General features: G+C 39.2%; 1 protein-coding gene across 1 annotated transcript in view; it reads right to left on the bottom strand.

The window, feature by feature from the left end:
• vps9d1 (VPS9 domain containing 1) overlaps positions 1-21,534 on the bottom strand; it is a 35,357-nt gene that overhangs the window by 9,920 nt on the left and 3,903 nt on the right. Inside the window, exons 3-15 of the mRNA XM_056387810.1 lie at positions 20,012-20,215; positions 19,673-19,808; positions 18,869-18,980; positions 14,935-14,997; positions 14,157-14,209; positions 13,185-13,272; positions 12,644-12,729; positions 11,708-11,856; positions 10,151-10,516; positions 9,905-10,034; positions 7,260-7,465; positions 3,987-4,071; positions 955-1,059 (exon numbers count right to left, since the gene is read on the bottom strand). Of these exons, the coding sequence (XP_056243785.1) occupies positions 955-1,059; positions 3,987-4,071; positions 7,260-7,465; positions 9,905-10,034; positions 10,151-10,516; positions 11,708-11,856; positions 12,644-12,729; positions 13,185-13,272; positions 14,157-14,209; positions 14,935-14,997; positions 18,869-18,980; positions 19,673-19,808; positions 20,012-20,215 (1,783 nt within the window). The remainder of the gene's footprint in view (positions 1-954; positions 1,060-3,986; positions 4,072-7,259; positions 7,466-9,904; positions 10,035-10,150; positions 10,517-11,707; positions 11,857-12,643; positions 12,730-13,184; positions 13,273-14,156; positions 14,210-14,934; positions 14,998-18,868; positions 18,981-19,672; positions 19,809-20,011; positions 20,216-21,534) is intronic.

Genomic DNA, 21,534 nt, shown 5'->3' with positions numbered 1-21,534 from the left:
CGTTAGTTGATCTTTTGGGTGTGGTCTGAATTCACACGCAATGATACTCAGTGTGATCTCAACTCAAGACCACCAGCCCTCCCCAGCTGTCCTACTTCGCTGCTACCTTGGAATTTGATACAACACTATTTTAAGACTGTGTGAACCTGTCAGCCCGTCATATGGTCATCTGATTAAAAACTGGATACTGGACTGTCAATAGTATTGCAGCTGTGATGTCTTACTATATAGAGATTTTCAAGGTTCCCACCCTTTCCTAGAGATAATTTTCCAGGACTTTTTCAGTAATGAAAAATGACAGACAGGAGCATTTTGCTGTATGGCATGATTCCTATCTGTGAAAGTCTGATTTTAAATAAGTGTATACTTATCTATGAAATCATCTCTTGCATGCTTCATTAATTATGAAATTTTGACAAATTGATTGCAAGAACTTTGTCACATAACAAATCAGCAGAGATAGTGACTGAGCCAAATCGCAGTGGGACAGGACACCAACGCAGTAGTGTTACACGTCACGCCGCTGATTCAAAATGCCGCCAGGCTAACTAAAATTACACATGGGGACGAGGTTATCCCGGCTTGTTTGGTTCAGTGTAAACAAGCAAAGACAACATAACGGGGGGTCTTCATAAAGGAACTCTGTATCTCTGTATAAAAGGGGCTAGTGATGACCAGCACAATACACTTCCAGGTTCAAACTTCCAAATATAGATCTGCCCTGAAAAGCTGTAATCAACCAAAGCAGTCACTGTGATAATAATTGAAGCTGGCAGAGATTCCATCAGGTTTGAGGCCATTTGCAAAATTTCTTCCTTGACACAGGGAGGGGCATCATGAAAGTGGACATTCCTTCAAAATTGTTACTCACATCTACTCAGACAAATTTTCATCTATTTGGTGAAAACAAAAGGAGACGTTCATTCACCATCTTTTTCCATCATAATGACTCACCCTTCATGAATGAACTCCTCCAGAGCAGCGCATTCAGACACCAGCTGAGGACACTGGCACCGCAGAGCCACAAAGGACAGGATGGGCAGCAGGTCATCTGCACCGCTGTCAGACAACAGAAAGAAGAGGGCGGTGAGACTGAGTAAAAGAGGAAAACACAAGTAAATAAATAGAGCATAAGGGAAAATAGAGAGTGACATTTACAGAGTCTGATGGCATGTGCTCCCCAGGGGACTGAATGGAAACTAAATCAAATGTAGCTCTTAATGGGATGCGTGTTCAGGGATGGGAGTGATAAAGCTTTTTTTCTCTCCCCGAGATCTGTAGGGAGGACAAATTGCAGCCTGGGAGATGATGACAGCCTGATAGCATTCTCCCTGTGTGCAGACAGTGACCATTTGTTTATCAGGACTCACACGCAGGGCTAACTGCTTGCTTGCTAGTTTGCGTGAGAAGGTAGGTTGCTGGCCCTGGACTGACCCGGCCGCATGCAACTGGATACTTTCCTTCTGCAGGTTGTGGAAGGTGTGGACAGGCTCATGTAACCACTGAGAGTTGGACCTCACACACACACACACAGACAAACCCTGAATTATAATCTTCTGAGTTCACTACTGTAAACACACATCGCTCCTCTCACACGAAAACTGGTGTCTCTGCATTCCAAGGACACAATGCACTCTCCCCACATGCTTAAATACTGATTTCAGTGAGAAGATTAGGCAACATTAAGAGTTTGCATGCATTCTGAATTAATGGAGGATCAAAATAAAAAAGGAAAAAAAAACAGCAGATATGGGCAGAGGGTAAAATAATTCCTAATTAAACAGGATACAGAGGAAAAATTGTGGCCAATATAGCTGCACAATAGAAGAGAAAAAAGAAAGGTATATGGACAGAAGCACACAGGAGAACAAGTGAACTCCCAGTTGGTTAAAGACAAAGCAGTGATGAAAACTGCTGCTTGATGAATAGAAGAGGGCAGCGAGGACAATAAAGTGTGTTTGTGAGATTGTAAATTAGAACCTGAAGTGTAAGGGTGTGGCAGCAAACAGGCAGAAACTCTGAAAAGTAAATATGCAATATTTAAAAAAAAAACAAAAACAACATAAATATACAACACAATCATTCCTGCTGAAATATGAGCTTGTCTTGCAGCAAAACATCTTGTTTAGCTATAAATCCACCTCCAAAATCTGAGCCGGGCCTTGATCAAAAACACTTTGTATGAGTCAGAGTCAGAGTGACATGCAGAGAGCCAACCTGTATTTAGATGGACTAAGAAAAGCAGTCACATATGGGCCTGTGCTGAGCCGCAGTGAAGACTGACAAAATGTGACCACTAGCAGATTGGACACAGGAAACTTCACAATCCAACTTTACCCTCTTTGAGGAGCATAGAATTAAATTTAGAAGCTAAATTTTAAGTTCAGTTCTGAATTAAAGTTTTATTGAATTAAAGCTGCCAGTGGTTACTGGCTCCAACATGACATTGTAAAATTAAAATGGATCTGTGATGAGCTTGTAATGCCAGAGTTTGCCTTTGAGAAACAGTTGTGCCTTTGAAATGCTGGCTTTGATTCATAGATTTCTTTTATTTTGGCAAAGCTGCAATGAATTTCACCACAGATTATATCCTGAGATGGCTGACATGATTGCATTCTTGGGCTGTAAACTTAACAAGAAAAAATAAATAATTGTTTCAGATGCCTTATGTGGTTTGGCCATGTTTAGCTCATGTATCAAAACAAACTCCATCAGTGCATTACAGTTGAACATACTGGGAGGACACAAAAATCCTTCATCGTCACTACATTTCTGGACAAAAATAAGTGCTGTGCCGGGTCAACTCTTCTACTCCGCCATCCCTGATCACTTCACAAACACTCCCAATACAAGGAGACAGATATGGAGCAAGTGGAGCTAAGTCTCAGCCATTCTCAAAAAACATTAAGTAGTCCAACACACTAAAAAAAACGGACGAGATATAAGATAATTCTTTGGAAAAGAAACAAGACTTGGTGCATGATTTTTTTTCTTTGTGCAGGTATAGGCACTTAAAACCCCTTTAACTGTTGGTGACATATCTGATGAGTTTCATGTTGGCTTATTTTAAGCCCCATTAAAAAGTGACTAACCTTAAGACTGGCTCTCAAAACAACCCAGTAAATGCTCCTATTCTAAGACTTAAGTTCCCCACCCACCTTGGGAAAAAAAACTTTGGCCCTCAGTTTGTTTACTAGTGTGTTCACACAGAGTCTCAGTTTCTGCTTGTACAATAATGATGCCAACTGTCAGTCCACTAACTTACAAATGAGGGTTAAGCCAGGCAGTGATGAGGTTGATCATAATGACTAATTCACTGCCGTCTCTGATGTGGTACAGAGGATACCGTGAAGCCACAATCAGGAGATACATAAAACTTCCTCTGTATTCATTTATTTTTCAGTGTTTCGCTCAAACTTTGTCAACACAGAACAATTTAAGTTCATAGTGGACTGTATGTGCTCCATTATATGTGTTTTGACCCACTGAGCCTTTGTCTGATTCTCTGTGCATCATCATGGATTCCACAAACCTCCATCGCCTTCATCTTCTCTCCGTTGTTGTGACCTGGGTCTGTTCCAAACCCAGACAGGACGACCTACTTTTAGACCTGGCCAGGAAGAGGCACTCTGTAGGGGGCAATAGACCTAGGACAGCCCATGCTGTGCCAGGCGTAGCTGAGCACTGATGAGACCTGACAGGGCAGCTACCAAGGCAGGGAGCCCTTAAATGATGTTTGGGTACTTTCACTGGACTTTGGGGTAGTCTCTTCCTCCCTATCATAAGCATGTAGTAAATGAAGAGAGGGCTCTTATTTCTATACTATAAGTTTGAATAGGTCGAATCTGGAGGCATTCAACCAAAAACAAAAAAAATACACACAAACTTAATAGACTTACACTGTTCTGCACATTTTCTTTCTTGTTTATACCAAAACCCTAACGAGTTGGCACTTTCAGTTTCAGTAATAGTTCAGTGATACTCACATGGCAGCTGTTTTGGGTGCAGAGTCCACCTCATGAAGACACCTGTAATCCTCAGCACAGGCACAGATCACACGTAATGTCCTAACTGGAACAAAACATAGCACAAGCAACATGTATAATCGTCCATGTTGGACCAAACTGACAATATACAGATACAGACAGAGAGCACTGATGGTCTGTGACTAAGGAATGTAGCAGAATGTCTCGCCATAATCAAAAACATAACTACTAAATTAACCGGCTCCGCATGACAAGGATTAATCAGGATCGTTAGAAGTAATTTAGCAAATTAAAAATCAGATTTGGGCTGTTATGGATGAGTTGCACGCCCACACCAACCAATGTTCCATTTTTGGCAATAAACAACATAAACATCAGTCGGAGGTTCATGTAATGGCTGCACTGGATGTGATGGCTAACATTTTTTAAATGTTGTATATAAAGCAGCTAAAACCTCCATGAGAGCCACAGCAGAGAAAAGAGCACCACTTACAGAAACCCAGATTTAATCAATTAATTCGTCTATTTTTTGATTATAAAGCAGGTCCAGGTTCTATATTAATACTGTGAAAGTATCAAAGCCTCAGTCCACAGAGAAATGCAAACAGCCTGTATTCAGAAACTGAGCCTTAAAACCAGCCGTCAGAACTTCAGTAACTTTGTGATGTCACAACAAAGCAGTCACCACTCTCAGCCATGCCCCAAGCCCCGCCCACCTGGACCCACCATCCAACATTGCAGGATTTGGTTTCTCTGAGTGTTTATCATCCTTGCAAATTTCCCCAGTGTGACTAATCAAGGAATATCTTATCTTATCTCTCTTACCTGAAATCTGCTATATTTTTATTGGATCAGTCAGAAAACAGACCTGTTGTTACTAGAGCTCCAGAGAGAAGCCTGAGAGAGGAGATGTAAAACTACACTGAGATGGTTTTTGGTTCTTAAAACTACAAATATATCTTCTTATGGATCAACACTTCAAATAAAACACAGGAGAAGAGGAAAATATAGAGCTTTAACAATCAAAGGAAAAGAACATCTTAGTGTTAACTTTCAATCATTAAAAATGTATTGTGTAAGTATACCTCTATGCTGGCTGCCTTATATTCAGTTGAACAAAGGCTATCTGTATATGATCGCACATGTCCTCTGAAGGTAAAGGGGAAGCTCTTATTGTGAAGGGGTCAGAAATAGAGGGTTGTTCTTCAGAGTTTTTTGAACATAGCCGTCACCCATGGTTGTCGATGAACTTTAGAAGTGTGTCATTTTGTTGTTTAACAGTGGTTGCAGAGGATGGTTAGCAACTAGGGAAACCATACGAAGGTTAAAAGAATGAAAGAGTTACAGAACTTGGGAAAAGTGAAAAAAGCGCTCGCTATGGCTTTAGAGCTGTCAAGAAGAGCAAGAGAAACTGCAACAGAAATACAGGTATATGATCTGAATGAGGACACTGCTATGAATTCTTTGCTTGTGAAACTTGATGACTTAACTAGACTCAAAGAAGAAAACTTATTCAGCTTAATCCAGTGAGACAGTAGTGTATCCATGATGGACTATAACTGATTTTGAATACTCACGAAAGCACAAATACAAGATGGAACTTCCCAAATTGAGTTATAGCATTTAAACTACTAGATATTGCGTGCTTGGACGGGAAAAGGCCGACCGTTAGCTCTGACAGCATGTACATATTTGACTTTTGAGTCGATGAAATCAGCACTGAAGAGGATTTTTGGAGGAAAGTTGTCCGCTCCAACTGGGAATTAATCAGGACACCGCAAAGGTGAAGGAGGGCAAACCATGGTCCCAAAATGATCAACAGAGACACCACAGCCTGGCACCAACCCCCTGGATAGATACGGCTGCAGATCAAAATGTACCGTTTGTTGAAGCATGTTCCACTAGGGAAAGGACTGTCCACACGGAGGTGAGCAAGTCAAACTGACTGAACCCGACATAGAGGAGTGCAACATTACTCTGTATACAAAAGAGCCGCCCACTGAAGCAGAAATCCTTGACAGAGTGTTTTGGCTCACACTGCACGACACAGACTGAGTGACGAAAGGAATGGCTGGAGAGCTACATCACTGAACTGAGCCAAAACAAGATGAAGAGTCTGAGGAAGACAGAGACACAGTCAAAGCCCTGAAGGTTTGGGGATGGAAAAGTGTCTATTCCAACAAGTTTAAGTTGAAAGTTGTCTGAGAGAGACTCCACTACTTTTGAGCAACGCAAAACTGGTACAATCTGCTGCTCATTGAGCCCATTAATGTTGCAGGCAAAACAGATTCAGTTGACATATCAAATTTAGAGAGCTTCCAGGCAGAACCCACGGCTACTGAAGTTAATACCACAGACGTCAGTGAGGATTGCATGGATCCATCATTAGGCCTGTTCAAACAAGAAGAGATGAAGAGTTGGAGAGATAACAGTAAGTTCAGGATCTCCACCAGATTAGTGTTCACCCTCATTGAGACATTCACTGGATCAGTAACCAAAGCGCTGATCCAGTGGCTAGAGGTTTTGAGGAGTTCAGTCTCTGCCGCTTACCTCCACTAAGGATCCTCCTTGGTGAAAAGTGGGGGTGGTTATTACTAAACGAATAAATGTAATTCTAACAACACATCATCAGAAACTATACAGACTACAACACAAACAACCTGGAAAAATATATTGCAAATAAGATGTTGTACAACATAGTGAGTTATCTACCGAAAATGAATTTAACATTGCAAATGCTATTCAATACTTCACTTACTATCTTCTCTATATCTTATTTTATGAGCACATATGTAACTTCTCTCCCTACAGGCCCAAATATCTTTTTGCTTCTTTTGGTTGTCCAGTGATTAAGGTTCCCTTTCAACAGGCATCTCTGCGTTTATATGATTGAACTTTTTCAGCTCTGCACTCATTCTTCTTCTACAGAAAGGATTTTTGGCAAACCTGACTGAGGAAAATAATCCCCCTTTTAGTGTACAGGTGTGTAACGTTGCCTGACAGCTTGCAAATGGATACAAAACATTTTATTACTAACTATTACCTACTTAGCACTTACTTTTTAATTCCTTCTCAGGCTTTTTTGGAGAAACTAAAATCAATTCTTTTTCAAACTTTTCAAGACCTTAAGTCCTTAAGAGTCAGCACCGACTCTAAGGTAATGATACTCTACCAGGAAAGGGTGGATTTCCTCCTTCATGCTGATTTAATACTCTCTGTCCTAAAAGTCAGCACTTGTGTCAGGGAGAATAAAATCAACACAGTGTGACTCACCGATACATTCCAGCTTCTTCTGTGGACAGCAGTCTTTAACAAGAAGCTTAAGCTCTTGAACAGCAGACTTGTAGGGGTAGGAACCTTGCAGTGTGTCAGGTTCTGGGGGGAACAGTTTCGAGGGAACACCTAGAACTCCAGGTGAGGCATCCTGGTACAGTTTCATACTCGTTTCAAAGGCCTGCTCTCTTTCCCTGTTGACCTTCCTGAGAAAGAAATACAAAAGGTGAAGTTTGCTCTGCTCCTGAAAGGACGCATGACAGAATAAGTCTGGGAAAGACTGTGTAAGGTTGTCCTGAGGGCAGGTAAAAAGAAGCTGATAACAGTGCTCGTCATTCTCAGGCCAACAGTGGACTTAGCAGTGACGTGGAAAACAGGACATCATCACATTTCAAATCCAGACAAAATGAGGAAAAAAAAATGTAATCACTCAGTAATTTGCTTGAAATCTGATCAAAATTATCTACTTGGAATTAATTCAAGCTGAGGACAGCCTGAAGAAAAATGTCACACTCTAAACACGTCTGCCCTGCCTTATCAATATTTATTAAAATGTATCTCTGGCCTGAAGAAAGAAGGAAAAGATAAATGTGTTTTATTTTCGTTAAGAGGTTGGTGTGTCACAGAACAAAAACAATAAATACAAGTGAGTCTTTTTTTCATGGCACCGTCTGTCATTTGTCCCTGATATAACCTAATGTGGCATCATTTTGATTGGAGATGGGCCACTGTCAAATGAAAGAGAACAAAACCACCTATCTTTACCATTATTTAGTATTAACACTAAACACTCTAAAACCTAGAGGTTTTCTTTGAGTGCAGGAAATACCGGAAGCAGCGTAACACAAAAAATGGTGTTGAAATATTTCTCATGATAATGTGAGAGGAGGTACATTTAGCAGAAGTCAGTAAAGACCATATTATTATTTCTTCACTCAAGTATAGTAGGGGTGGGAATGATTAATAGATGATCGATAATTGATCGTTCAGAATTTTGTTGATCTATGTGATCCAACGTGTGTATCAACGAGGTTGTGTTGTGTAGTGTGTCTTGAAGCAATGCAATGAATTTCACTACGTGGCAGCAACTGGCCGGGGCGCAATTTAAATTTTCAACTGAGAAAAATGAATACTCAGCTGCAGGTAAACACGAAGAGAGCAAGACCAAGTTTGGGGAACACTTCGAGCTGAAAAATAACAAAGCTCATTGTAAACATTGCAATGCCGTGTATAAGCGCCGTAGCTTTGGCTTGTTATTTGTGAAGGGGTTTGGCTCAGAGCCTCGGGCTCCGCTGCCATTAGGAGCACTGCATATCTTTTTTGTTCTGTTTAATAGTTAAATAATTAAACTTTAACTGCCGTGTTTAAGAGGATTGTTGTTGGACTATAATTTCTTCTTGGAATAATAGAAAGATTTAGTTTAATAATAGATTTAATTGAGGAAAAAGAGGCTTTCTTTAGTATTTTCTGCCAAAGGCATATTTTAATATAAAAATGTAATAATGAATCCATAATTGATCTTTAATTTTCCCGATGATCAATCAAGGAAATTTCTTCAAGTGCCCATCCCTGAATTATAGTCTGTAAAATTATCAGTGGCATGGCAATGAGAATTAGAACAGAAATAGAAGCTGGAAGAGGCTGACATACTTAAAGTAACACTGCCACATGCTGGTCAATGAGAGACATCGACTCGCACTGAATTTCTAGGAAACAATTCATGCAAACCTCTAACACTTGCTTTACACTGCAGTGTAATAATAAAACACTAACAATACTAAATGTCTGCAGCCTGTGGTCTCTTCCCCGTCCACCGTGAACATGTTAGTGCTGTCACTCAACTGTCACTAACTCACAATTAGGTTGAGTTTATTTGAACACAACCCACATAGTCTGATTCTCAACTTTCTTGCACTTATGTATTGGTCCAGTTGTTTTTCACACAGTCAAGCAAAATATGGAGCAAATCCATGATCTGTCATTTGATTTGGTCTATTGAGAACCATTTTCTAAAGCATATCATTTATTTTAAATTGACTTCCTACACAGGCACACACTGATTTAGGATTTTTTTGGGGGGCTTTTTAACTAGCAAATTGCTTTGCTTGTGAAGTGTGAAAGCCATGACTTAGATGGAAAACGTTTGTTCAACACACCACCAAGTAATAGCCTATAATGGTATACTAGTCTGAAAGCAGGCAAAAACAACCACTATATACTGTATATAGTGCATGATTTCGAAAATTCAGTTTTTACTTTGTCATTATGGGTACTGAGTGTACATAGATGAGGGAAAAATAATTTAATTATTTTATCATAAGACTGCAACAAAATGTGAAGGGGGTCTGAACACTTCAATTCAATGTACATGTGTGGCAACTCTCCAAAAGGTTACCTGCCAGTAATACAACTAGACCAACAATGCACATTTTAAATCTGGCACTTGCTGCACAATGATTTCATGTTTTTCTAGTTCATTAGAAATAGTCAGAAGCTTTGTACTGACAACTTTCAGCATTTTCTAATTATCCTTTGGAAAAGCTAGTTTAAAATACAGTCAAACTCTCAGTCTAACTCATTTACAGCCAGTTTCACTTAGCCAGTTTAAGATAACATTAAGGCATGAAGGATTTAGGTTGCACTACCTGAAAAGAGCCACCAGGGCGCTCCACAGGGGGGTGAAGAAGGCTTCCTCTATGCTTGCAAGGCACAGGTCTTTAGAGCTGGCTGTGTTTAGACACTCAAAGGACAGCAAACACAGTGACAGGAGTTGATCTGAAATATAAAAAAAAAAAAAAACATGCTCTTTTAATATTTAACAACTTTTACTTTGACTTAATGTAAAATCATCCTCAAAAGCAACAGGATTCATCCTCTGTGGTCGTGCTCACCGATTGCAATATGAATGTCTTTGACAATGGCCTTCAGATGTTCTTTCATCGCCCTCATCTCCAGCTCCTGTATGTGGCCCTCCTTCAGCATAGAGGTATCACAGGTCAGCTCTGAATCTGAGCCAGTGTCATCTGTGCTGTCATGGGGTGGGGCCAAGTCCAGCTGAGTCAGAAACTGCTCCAGATCCTCAAACGAGTTCTCCCGGTCCACCGTCAACTGTGTATGAGGCTCTTCCCCTTCCTCCTCCTCCTCGTCGTCGTCGTCATAGTTAGTGTTGAGGTCATGAGAGAGCGAGGGGGAGAGCGACAAGCTGGTGCTGAAGCTCTGGCCACTGCTCACAGTGTTGGTCGACTTTCTCTTCGTCTCTGTATGACCCAAAACATAAACAGATGAATGAATGCTAATGTAGCACCCATGACTGTTATACAAGTGTGATTTACCATTTAGCCATTACTTGTTACTTACTTGATTTATTTTCCTTATAAAACTATAACTCTGATACCTTTGTGCCCGACGAGAAGCCAAACTGGTTCAAATCGTCCTTTTTCTAATGTAATAAAACAGAAACTTTACAAAAAAGAGGGTGGGCAAGTTCTGTTAATCCTTGGCTCTGACTCAAGACAAGAAAGACAAGAAAGAAATGAATGTGTTTTGCACACTGGTTCTTTATTCAACAAAGCTGACACTGCAGCACAGTGGCTTTTCTGGACTTTTTAAAAGAACTATTTACAAGTCCATCAAGTGGACAGAAAATCTATGTTTAAAAGTCAATGATTTCAGACACAGTCAGTGAATGAAAATAGGAAAGATGGGAGCCAAGAAAATTAACAAGCCACATGTGAACCCAGCATTTATACATCAGACAAATAAGACGTGGAGCTAATGAATCACTTCCGTCTGTTACTCATGTCAAATTCATATTCAGTTCTGTACAAACCAGCATAGGCCTGCACAGCAGTAGTTACCTTTCCAATAATCTGCTTAATGTGCAATTTGAAATTGCAAAATTAAAAATAAGTAATGGAAACAACTGAAGTCCCAAAAAATAAAAAAAAACTCTCAAATGCCGCAAGAAAATGTATACCCTTGCATGAGGTGGTTTTTCAGACGATTCAACAAAGAAATGTTTCACAAAATTGAAATGGAAACAGTTTTTACGCATTCATGTTTTGGTGACTGCTGTATCGTGGCCCAGGGAGCCTGTTCCAACAGAGAAGCAGACTGCTGAAAATACACACGTTTAATTGGAATGATATTTATTTGCAACAAAAGCACAGACCATTCGCAATTGTGTTTTGTTGACTTTTCTAAAAATCTAAATAAATTAATAAAAAATCACTATTATACTATGCAAAACTGCAACGGAAACCTGGCTACTGTTTATCACAACAGAGCCAACAGCAGCACACTCCACCACTGTCACCAGTGAGGGGAGCACCACTGCTAAAAGCTACTTTGTTCAGTGACAACAGTGGTTCAGTACAGTCAGGTCAGTTTAAAGACTCAGTGTTTAAGATTCATAGGTACATGTACTGATCACCTGGCTCTGGCCTTACCTGGATGAAGCAGGTTGTGAGTGCTGCGAGAGGGTCTCAGCAGCACGGCAGGACTCTGGGGGAGGCCTTTACTGACGATGGGGTAGAGGCCGTTGTAAACCCTGTACTGGTGTTTCCTCAGCAGCTTCACCACAGGGTGGTCACACCGGCTGAGGACACAGTACAAATGCTGGTCAAACCTCATTTGGCATGAAAATGCTGAATATCATGTTACATATGGTATCATGACAGCATCCAGCAGCTATACAAGCCCCAATCAGATGTACAGTAAGAGACAATTAGCCAGATGAGGGGCTATACTTCTATATCATCAATAGCTAATTAAGAACAAAATCAATGATAAAAGTTTAAAAACAAAGTAAATCATAACCGATCTTGCATTTTTATTACAGATTTCTGTATTAACTGTCTTCTTTGCTTCATTTGGATGCTTGGCCAAGTCAGGTAAGAGGGACAAGTACAAACAACACACTGCAGGTAAAAATACAGATGTGGACTTGTTTACATCTACGTTATATGGTGTTGAAAAAAAACTTTAATTTAGGAAGAGTCTTCAGTGTGTACCATCCTTTCGGAAGAACAATGTACATGTATATGTTAACAAACACGTTTTCTGTCCGTCTCTGTTGTATAATCATTATTTAAGTCTGTATGGAAACAATCTTGAGTCACACTAACTGGAGCTATCTCTGAAGATGACAACTAACTGCAGGTTTAACCCTGTTCTACCATCTCTAAAAACTACATCACACAAAGGGACAAAAACACTACAACATGTCAACCTCCACCAGATGGGAAGGTTAACAGCACATCCTATAATCTCATGTGTTTTGATGATGCCATGGTTTAACAAATGTTAACATTCAACCAAGCGTCACTACAGTTAAGCACAAATATGAACTTAAACCTTATTTAAACTGTCCGTGTTGCAGTTACCTGAGCAGGTAGGAGACTAGACGTGACACTAATGTGACATCATCAGGATTCTCCTTCATGTTGGCTTTCCACAGTTTGGGCCAATCCTAAAGAATCAAAAAAGGATAAATGACTTCTTGGTAACCGTATCTACAATTTCATATAACCATGTTGATTGGTTGATTCATCTTCTTAAACTGACAGTTGTTTTATTCATTTTTTTTTGTAAAAAAAACAAAAAACAAAAAAAAAAAACAAAAACTATTTATTGGAAAGAGCTACACATAAGCACAGAGGTGTTTGACTTAGCATTTCATACAATCAAATAGTGAACACACAGATTTTCAACAGACCAAGTAACCACAACTCAAAGGCATCACCTCCAGGTCTGCTAACTTGTGGTGGCTTACAGTGCAGGAAGTATTCAGACCCACTAACTTATTTCACTTTTATTATTTGCCTCTATTCAAAATGTGTAAAAAAGTGAAGGGGTTTGAACACTTCATGAATATATTGTATGTCATTATCATTTGGTTTTTACAGCATTTACTCACAAACTTACATGGTCTTGCTCATATTCCAGTACGTTGGTATAGAGTGTACGCTGTTCTTGCTCCTCTGCAGTCATTGCCCCAGATGCTGCAAATCTCCTGTGGTGACAAACACAGGAAACATATTTACATATATCCATACTTGCCAACCTTGCAAGTATCACCATTGTGAGTATATGACAAGAGTCACTGATGTTTTTTTTCTTTTTTGGAAAACTGTGAAACCACAATATGAAACCTGCTTCTTTGTGGATTTAGTGTAGAAAGACTTTTTTTAAACTTATTAATATCCCAATACAGACTCAGATTTATTTATTACTTTCATTTACATATTGATCAGTAAGTTATACAGTAGATTTTGTGTCATGACCACTGATCTAAACAAAATTGCAAAAGCGAATGCTAATATACAGTACATGCACTCTGCCATCATATTTCATGTCCTAACTTAATTTACAGACATAATTTGATGACGTGCAGGAGTTTTCACTCTATCTGTGATCTTTGAGCTTTTTCTGAGAAAGAGCAAATGTGACAGGGAATCGTTCTCAAAACTGTGTGACACTAAATGCTATCCAAAATTGACTAAACCCTTTCCAAGAATTTACTGAAAGCTTTACCCCTTAGATAAGTACACAAATAGATAACACCACTGACTCCATATGGAGCCTTTCAAATGCACTTTGGAACATGAGAGGGTGAAAACATCTTTTCAAAGTTTAGGAGACGCTGGAAGGAACTGACCTGAGACATGAAACGAAAACTATACTTCACTTAGGGAAAAAGAAGCTTATGATTCCATCTGAAAATCTGAACTGAATATATTGTATTCAACATTTACAGCCTTATAGATGTATAGGTAAATACCCAAGTCTAAACTAATGTAATAAAGTCAAGTCAGCCACATGGAAAGCTAGTTGTCACAGTAGCAAAGAGCTGCACAGCTTCCTGATCAAAAAGTCGCTCACAATAAAACTAGATACCTGTTAGCCTCCTCCTGGAGCCTCAGTCTTCTCTCCTCCATCTTCCGTTGTAGCTAATGTTACACCACACATTAAGGAAACCTCCAAACATCATTCGTTATATATAAGGCAATTAGACTCCATTATCCTGTGCAGCTGAATTTACAGAACAAGAAACAGAATTCATCAAAAGAAAAGGAGTTGCCACCAGTTAAAGATAGCTTCCAGGTGTGCACCGACATCAATGTGAAGGGCATGGACGTAAATGAGCATACATGCTCAACTAGCTCTAGGTACAGTCAACAATGTAGAATCACTGCTTTGTGGACTATATAACCAGGGAAATCTGAAAACATAATAAATTGCAGCGATGCTAAGTGACCTCAAAGACAATATTTTATCATCAGAAATCTACATTCCCTCACATGAGACGTTCTCTCTGTCCCAGCACAGCTCCATGTATTTCTTGACCACTTGAACAATAATATAAGAACTAAGGCCCTGATTTTTGCATTTCAATAACACAGTATGTTGCCTGTCATTGCTGGTGGTCTGGCAGCTTAAGGTCAAATACCTGAGTAGAAATAAGAGGCTCTTTCCCTTTTGAATATTTGCTCGCTATGAGTCTGATGTTTGCCATCCCTCCACGCAGAAACCAGATGAAATGTTAATATATATAAAATATTGGAAAAAAAAAATTGTGGACACCAGTAAAACTAACCTTCACCAGTCGCACAGCAAAGATGGAGACTTGTACAACACAGTGAAAACAGAACACAAGCTGACAACAGAAGGATACAGCATCCTGCCTGGCCTTGGCGATGATGAGGTTCTCCATCATCTGCCGCTGGAGAGAGAGCTTCTGCATTGCAAAAGAGGAGAGGGAGAGTTACTTTAATCACATACATTCACGCAATTACATATAATGAGGAACAGGTAATATGTAAAGTTGTATTAAGATGTGAATAGTTTATATAGAGAAAATTTCCATTCATTTCAGCACAAACATAAGGCCCAAGTGGTGTGAAGACATTGCCCTGGTTATTAACCAAAATGAGACGAAGGAGCTGATTATTGGGAGACATCTCAGTGCCATTATTCTCCACCTGATCTGTTTAATGATCAGCCTGTCGAAGTGGTATGGCAGTTCAAATACTTAGGAACCTCTTGATTGCCCTTTAAGTTTTACAGCCAACACTGAACACATGTTCAAAAAAGAAAAGCAGCGTTTGTATCTGATCAGGAAATTGGACTCATTTGATATAAGCAAGAGCATTTTAGAGACTGTTTACAGAAGTCTTGTGGAAAGTGTTTTAACTTTTAATATGTGCACATGCTCTGGGCACCTGGGGTCTAAGAACAAAAACAGACTGTCCAGGATTACAAACATGGCCAGTAAAATTATAGGGAAAGAGTAGAAACAACTGTAGTGTATATACAGACTCCAGGTGAAACAAGAATTTCTACAAACTGTACATGATCTTGTTCATCACCTTTTTTAAGTATTCACTAAACTGCCCCCAGGAAGATGCTGTAGAGCCGCAAGAGCAACCAGAACATTTACAGGAAGTCCTTTATACCAAATGCAATAACTTAATAACTCTTAAGCATCATTCACACTGGAATCATATCTCTTATTGTTATTTGTACTGTGCATGTTGTGCTAATTGTATGTATTTATTGTTTGTTCAATTGTTTGTGAGTCATTTGTGGACAATAAAGATTATTATTATTACTATTATTAAGATTACCTTATGGTTGATTTGTCAATATTACCAGGGGAAACAAGAAGTCAAGTGTCAAAAACTACATACACAAATAAATTTATTTGCTGCTGGAGTACATCATGGCCCATCCCAGCTCCTATCTAAATTCTAAAATAGCCATAAATAAAGAACAGAAATTATTCTTCATCTTAAATTACTGAAACAGACAAAAAGTCTAAATTATACCGTCTGCCATGGCAACACTAATGACTGCATAGCGTCTCTTGTGATGAGTGATATCTGCCACAATACATAAACGTCCAGACGCCATAAACATCACTGTGAATGCTTGTCATACAGTTACAATGAAGGGACTCAAATAACAGTATCATTCGCTTCTTGCTGACTGTGGATACTCCATAAAAGACTGGAAGTTTGCTTTTTGTTTCTACTGCTGTCTGGATGTTTGTGGTGTGTCAGCGATGCTCTGTAGCGTGAATTAGCTGATGTGACTTTACCTTTACAAACGCCTTTAGTTTTCTCCAGTAAGCACGGAGCTCCACTTGACGCCGAAACATTTTCGGTATCTGAACGATAAGTTAACATTATTTTTATTTAAATTAAAACAACACACAGGAGGAATGTCGGTGCAAATGAGTTAGCTTAGTAACGACGGTAATTAAGAAAATGTGTCATTAAGTTACAGGTTAAATGTTGAGGCCTCTCGCTTACCATGATTTTTCTGTCTGGAGAAAGTGACCTTTCTCTTCAAAAAGATGAACACGACGAGAAGAGAAAGTTGTGCTTCTTAAGCTGTAAAGTTATCTATGCTTAAATATCGCATGCAGCTCAGAGACGCAGCCCACTGCCCCTTCACTCAGGTATTCATTTAGCAACTGGTAAGATGCGTCAAGCTAACGTACGCTCGGTACCGGAAGTACCACAGGTAATTCAAAATAGAACCACACACGATGTCGCTTAAAATGTTGAGGCAACTATTGTACATTAGTACAATAGCACATTAGTTTTATTATTAAAAAAGAAAAGATTTATTTTCAAAGCTGGAGTCATTGAATATCAATCAATTTAGAATGTTTATTAACCATCGCTTTATTATGGAGGGATATATCGCAAAAATAAATGATGACGTTAAAAACATTTAGAACTAGAATTATGGCCTCATGGTTGTATGCCTCCGCGACTCAAACTGGTGTCTGGTTACATCCTGCTTTATCCAGAGTTAAATAAACCATTTGTGTGAAATTTTGTCATTATTTCTGTGTGAAGTCTTGAGTAATGGCTAAAAAGTGTTTTCTGAGGTTACCATGACCTTGACCTTGACCTTTGACCACCAAAATCTAATCAGTTCATCCTTGAGTCCAAGTGGACATTTGTGCCGAATTTGAAGAAGATCCATCCAGGTGTTATTGAGATATCGTGTCCACAAGAATGGGACGGATGGACAGACAGACAACCCAAAAACAATACGTCTCTGGGTTTGGCTGTCACCGGCTTGGATGCATAAAAAGGGGAAAGGTTTATTGAAGTAGAAAGCTAGTTGAGATAAAAAAAAAAAAATAATGCAGAATCTGAATTATTTTGTCTTTGTGTGTTTTTGTCTCTTATTCAATTATTTTAGCCTGATTGATATTATAGTGTTTTGTGTTTGCGTTCATTATTTGGTTTGTTTAGTGTGACTTAGTGTGATAAGTTTGATCTGTATTTATTGTTTGTCCTCTGGTTATTTATGTCATGTTTTTTTTCAATAAAAAAAATTGTACATTAGTCATGATTTCTGTTTAGGATATGTGTAGTCCTTCCTAAGGTTGAGAATTATTTTGCTATTAAGAGCACAATCATTGTTTTCAACACTTTTTTACTGACTCATCTCATATAGAGGAAGCAGAGGAAGTTACCGCATCAAATTTAAGGTATTTGAATTGACTGTTGTCTTTTGAAACTAATGAAGACACACTGCTGAAGGAGCTTCGTATGTCTGTGGAAAATAATAAAGTCATTTTGAAGAGACAAAGGTTGCTGTGAACACGTTCTTTGTGTGTCTTATCACTTAACTGTACAAAACAGTGCAATGATGGATGCTGAACCCATTTAAAACTTTTAGTTCCACTGATTAACTAATATGAGCATCAGTCCAACCGGTCCAGAGAGGAGATGTTGACCGATGTAATAACAATAGTTTGGAAAAGGCAGATTAATCAGCTGATACCAGGATTACTTCTGCATCCTGTTACTCTGTTAAATGCCACTCTTACAAACAATTAATGTTCATCCATAGTCCTGGGGATCCTAAAGTGTGCGATTTCACTTCATGAATGGATACTTGGTGGTTGGATTATTTGAAAGAGGGAATGTCAAATAGGTAAGTAAAGTAAAGTTGAATTGTGTGTATTTTTCATCTATATTTCAATTTGACTAATTTGTATTTATTTAAATTCTATTTACCTACACTATTTGTATAGTGCAGTCAGTTGGCAATTTATTAGGTACACCTAGCTAAAACTAATGCAGTCTAATACAACAGTCCATCAATAAATCCAACCTTCATGACAGTTCTACTGATTCAACTTTATTGTAATTTTGAAGGTTGCAGTTTCTGGTGTTGTTGAATTGTATTGTGTTATATGGACAGGTGTTTCAATTATTTTGTCTACCACATTTATATCAATGAGGGAAGGCTACATTCAACACAAACTGAACAACCTTCATGACAGATGAGGATTCATAACAGGATTATTTAATTATCCTTCATTAGTTTTAGCTAGGTGTTCCTAATAAACTGCCAACACAGTCAATATACCTATAGTTCTCACTTCTGGTCCACAATCATGCGTAGTCTTAGAAAAACTCTGGGTCAAGTCCTTTTTCTTCATATTTGAAAAGCTTAATTTCAGCTATTTCACAAAATAAAAGTCCTTATTTATAAAAAATAAATACCCTCTAAAAAACACACACACACGCACGCGCGCACACACACACACACACACACACACACACACACACACTTACCAAAGATGTCTTCTGATTGGCCTGACCAGGTGTGAGTCTTGCCAGACGAGCTTCGTAATTGGCTTTCAACTTTTGGTTCAATCGTGAAGCTTGTTCAATGGGTGTCAGCTCCCTACAGCACACACACAAACACACACAAACACACACACACACACACACACACACACACACACACACACACACACACACACACACACACAAACAAACAAACAAACAAAATACAAATAAGCAACATGTTACTGAAGGGGTGAGTCAAAGGCACATAAATCAGTCTCTCTGTACACCTTGCAGCACCTTTCTTAACAGTCACAAAGTGCTTCACAAAAGAATAAAACAAGAATAAAACAAGAATAAAACAACAAAAAAAAGAAAAGAAGAAATACATAAAAATTCACAGAGATGAAGAAGGTTTTAAGGGGATTTATAAGCAGTGACAGATCAAATCTAATCTCAGCAGGTCAGTCATTAGTCAAAGAGCTCAAGCACCAACAACATTCACATATGGTAATGTTAACATTCTGCAAGTTACTATTTTTAATAAAAATGATCCGTAGGCATAAAGAGAACTGAACATAAACACGGCAGTGAGAAGGAACAAGAGTTTTCTAAATTCATTCATTTCTAACCACAGGTCTAAAATGTAGATTATTACACAGTAAAGAGTGTAAGAATGTGTTTGATGCTCTGATTTGGTTACTGGAAAGGAATCCAGAAGTGACTGGTTCTTGGAAATCTCTCTTATCATTGCTGTGTTGTTCACTTCAGAGGATATCTTCCATTGAACGGAGCAACATTTGCCCTTACTTTTTGCTTGCGTCTTGTGACTCCACTGTTTGTAGTCTCTTGAAGACTTCAGGGGGGAGAAAGGGGGAGAGCTCCCCGCCACCTTCTGACAACACCCTGCGGTGACCGGTCTTTGTGGGGCTGGTAGCTTTACGACCTGGATCAACAAGAGCACCAGATAGTGGGACAGTGACAGCAAAGGTGAAAGACAGTGAGAAAAGTTCTTATTGGTTTAAAGGAAAAAATCATGTGGTTGTACAATGGCTAGTTTTGATTTGTGATCCCGGGGCAGACTCTGAGTTAGCAGAGATTGAACATTATGTTTGTAAAAGACTGGACTGGAGGATTGGATATATTCACCAGTGTTTGCAGCAATAGCCACTGGGAGGACGGCAGTCTGGTGGGGCTCTGATTGGGCAGGTGAACAGGAAGAGGAAGGAGAGGCAGAGGCTGACAGGTCAGGAGGGTCAGTGCTCTTCTCTATAAATGACTTGGCTCGCTCCAGACACTGCTCCGCTAGCCTCAACATACGCTCCACCTCCACCGCCACCATCTCCCTGTCCTCTGAGAGCGGGAAAGAAAAAGAGAGAAGAGAAAAGCTTATGAGAAGTGATCCTTTGTGGTTAATCTAATGCAGGTATATTATAGAAAAGTCATGCGATTAAGATCTGAGTCCAACTCATGCTAACAGTCAACTACTGTATTCACACTGATTAGTTCAAATCTGGTTAGAATGATTAACTACAATGGGAGAGGCTGCTGCTTCTGGTCTGTTTGTCACCATGACGCAAGTCTGGACTGGTCCCATCCACCAGTCCACTGACTGACACATGTTCAAACCTCAGAGTTTTTTCTCTTGGTTTATACATTTCATCTGAGGTCATCATAGTGGTCTCATAGAAAACTGACATGCACAAATAACATATGGACATCAACCAGCAGGAAAATCAAAGACAGCCCCCCCCACCAACTTATCATTTGCAATGTGTGCATGTGTAATTTAATTACATGTATACATACAGTTAGCTGTTCCTTTCCCCTCTTTTTCTCCCCTTCCCCTCCTCTCTCTCTTTTTTTTACCATATTTACTTACTCTTAATACCTATGTGTGCACCATAGACCGGTGGCTCCCAGGACTGCAAATGGGCCGACAAATCATTTGCAAAACTGTACAATTTTGCTGAAAAAATGTAGAAATATATATAATGTTGTTAAATGTTTTAAAAAGAAATGATTATTGAATATGTTTAAGGACATAGTTATCATTAAAATAAAGAGTTCTCTGAGCAACCATTATTTGGCCTCCATATTGTTATGAGAGAGAACCGTTGCCATAGACCATGTGTATCGATGCGTGTGCTTGTACATACAGTATGATATACTGAATTATGTGTGTTTAGATATTTTTCTCTCTTTTCTTGTCCCCATTTTTCTAATAGTTTGTTTTCCTGCCCTCTTAGCTCAAACACATATTTCAAAACGGTAAGAGCACAGGAACAACATTACAGTGTGTCTTTGAGTAACAAGTAAAGGTAAACAGCTCCATATGATTGATCTCTTTTTAAATGTGGGTTACAGTGACACAGTAAGCTGTTTGTCTTTAGTCTTAGTCGGTATCAAAGCACTTCAAGGTACTTGCAAAAAAATTAAACAGAAAAGAGCAAAGCAAGACTGGGGCGTCGTGTGGCGTAGTGGTCTAAGCAGGCGCCCCATGTGTAGAGGCTATAGTCCTCGCTGCAGTCGGCCTCAGTTCAAGTCCTGCATCGGACGGCCCTTTACTGCATGTCATTCCCCCTCTCTCTCTCTGCCTCCCCGTTTCCTGTCTCTCTACTGTGTGCTATGGAATAAAGGCATAAAAGCCCAAAAAATATACTTAAAAATAA

The sequence above is a fragment of the Seriola aureovittata genome, chromosome 10 (assembly GCF_021018895.1).
Source record: "Seriola aureovittata isolate HTS-2021-v1 ecotype China chromosome 10, ASM2101889v1, whole genome shotgun sequence".
Lineage (NCBI taxonomy): Eukaryota > Metazoa > Chordata > Actinopteri > Carangiformes > Carangidae > Seriola > Seriola aureovittata.
The sequence above is the reverse complement of the archived record's forward strand: the minus strand, read 5'-3'. Positions and strand labels throughout refer to the sequence as shown.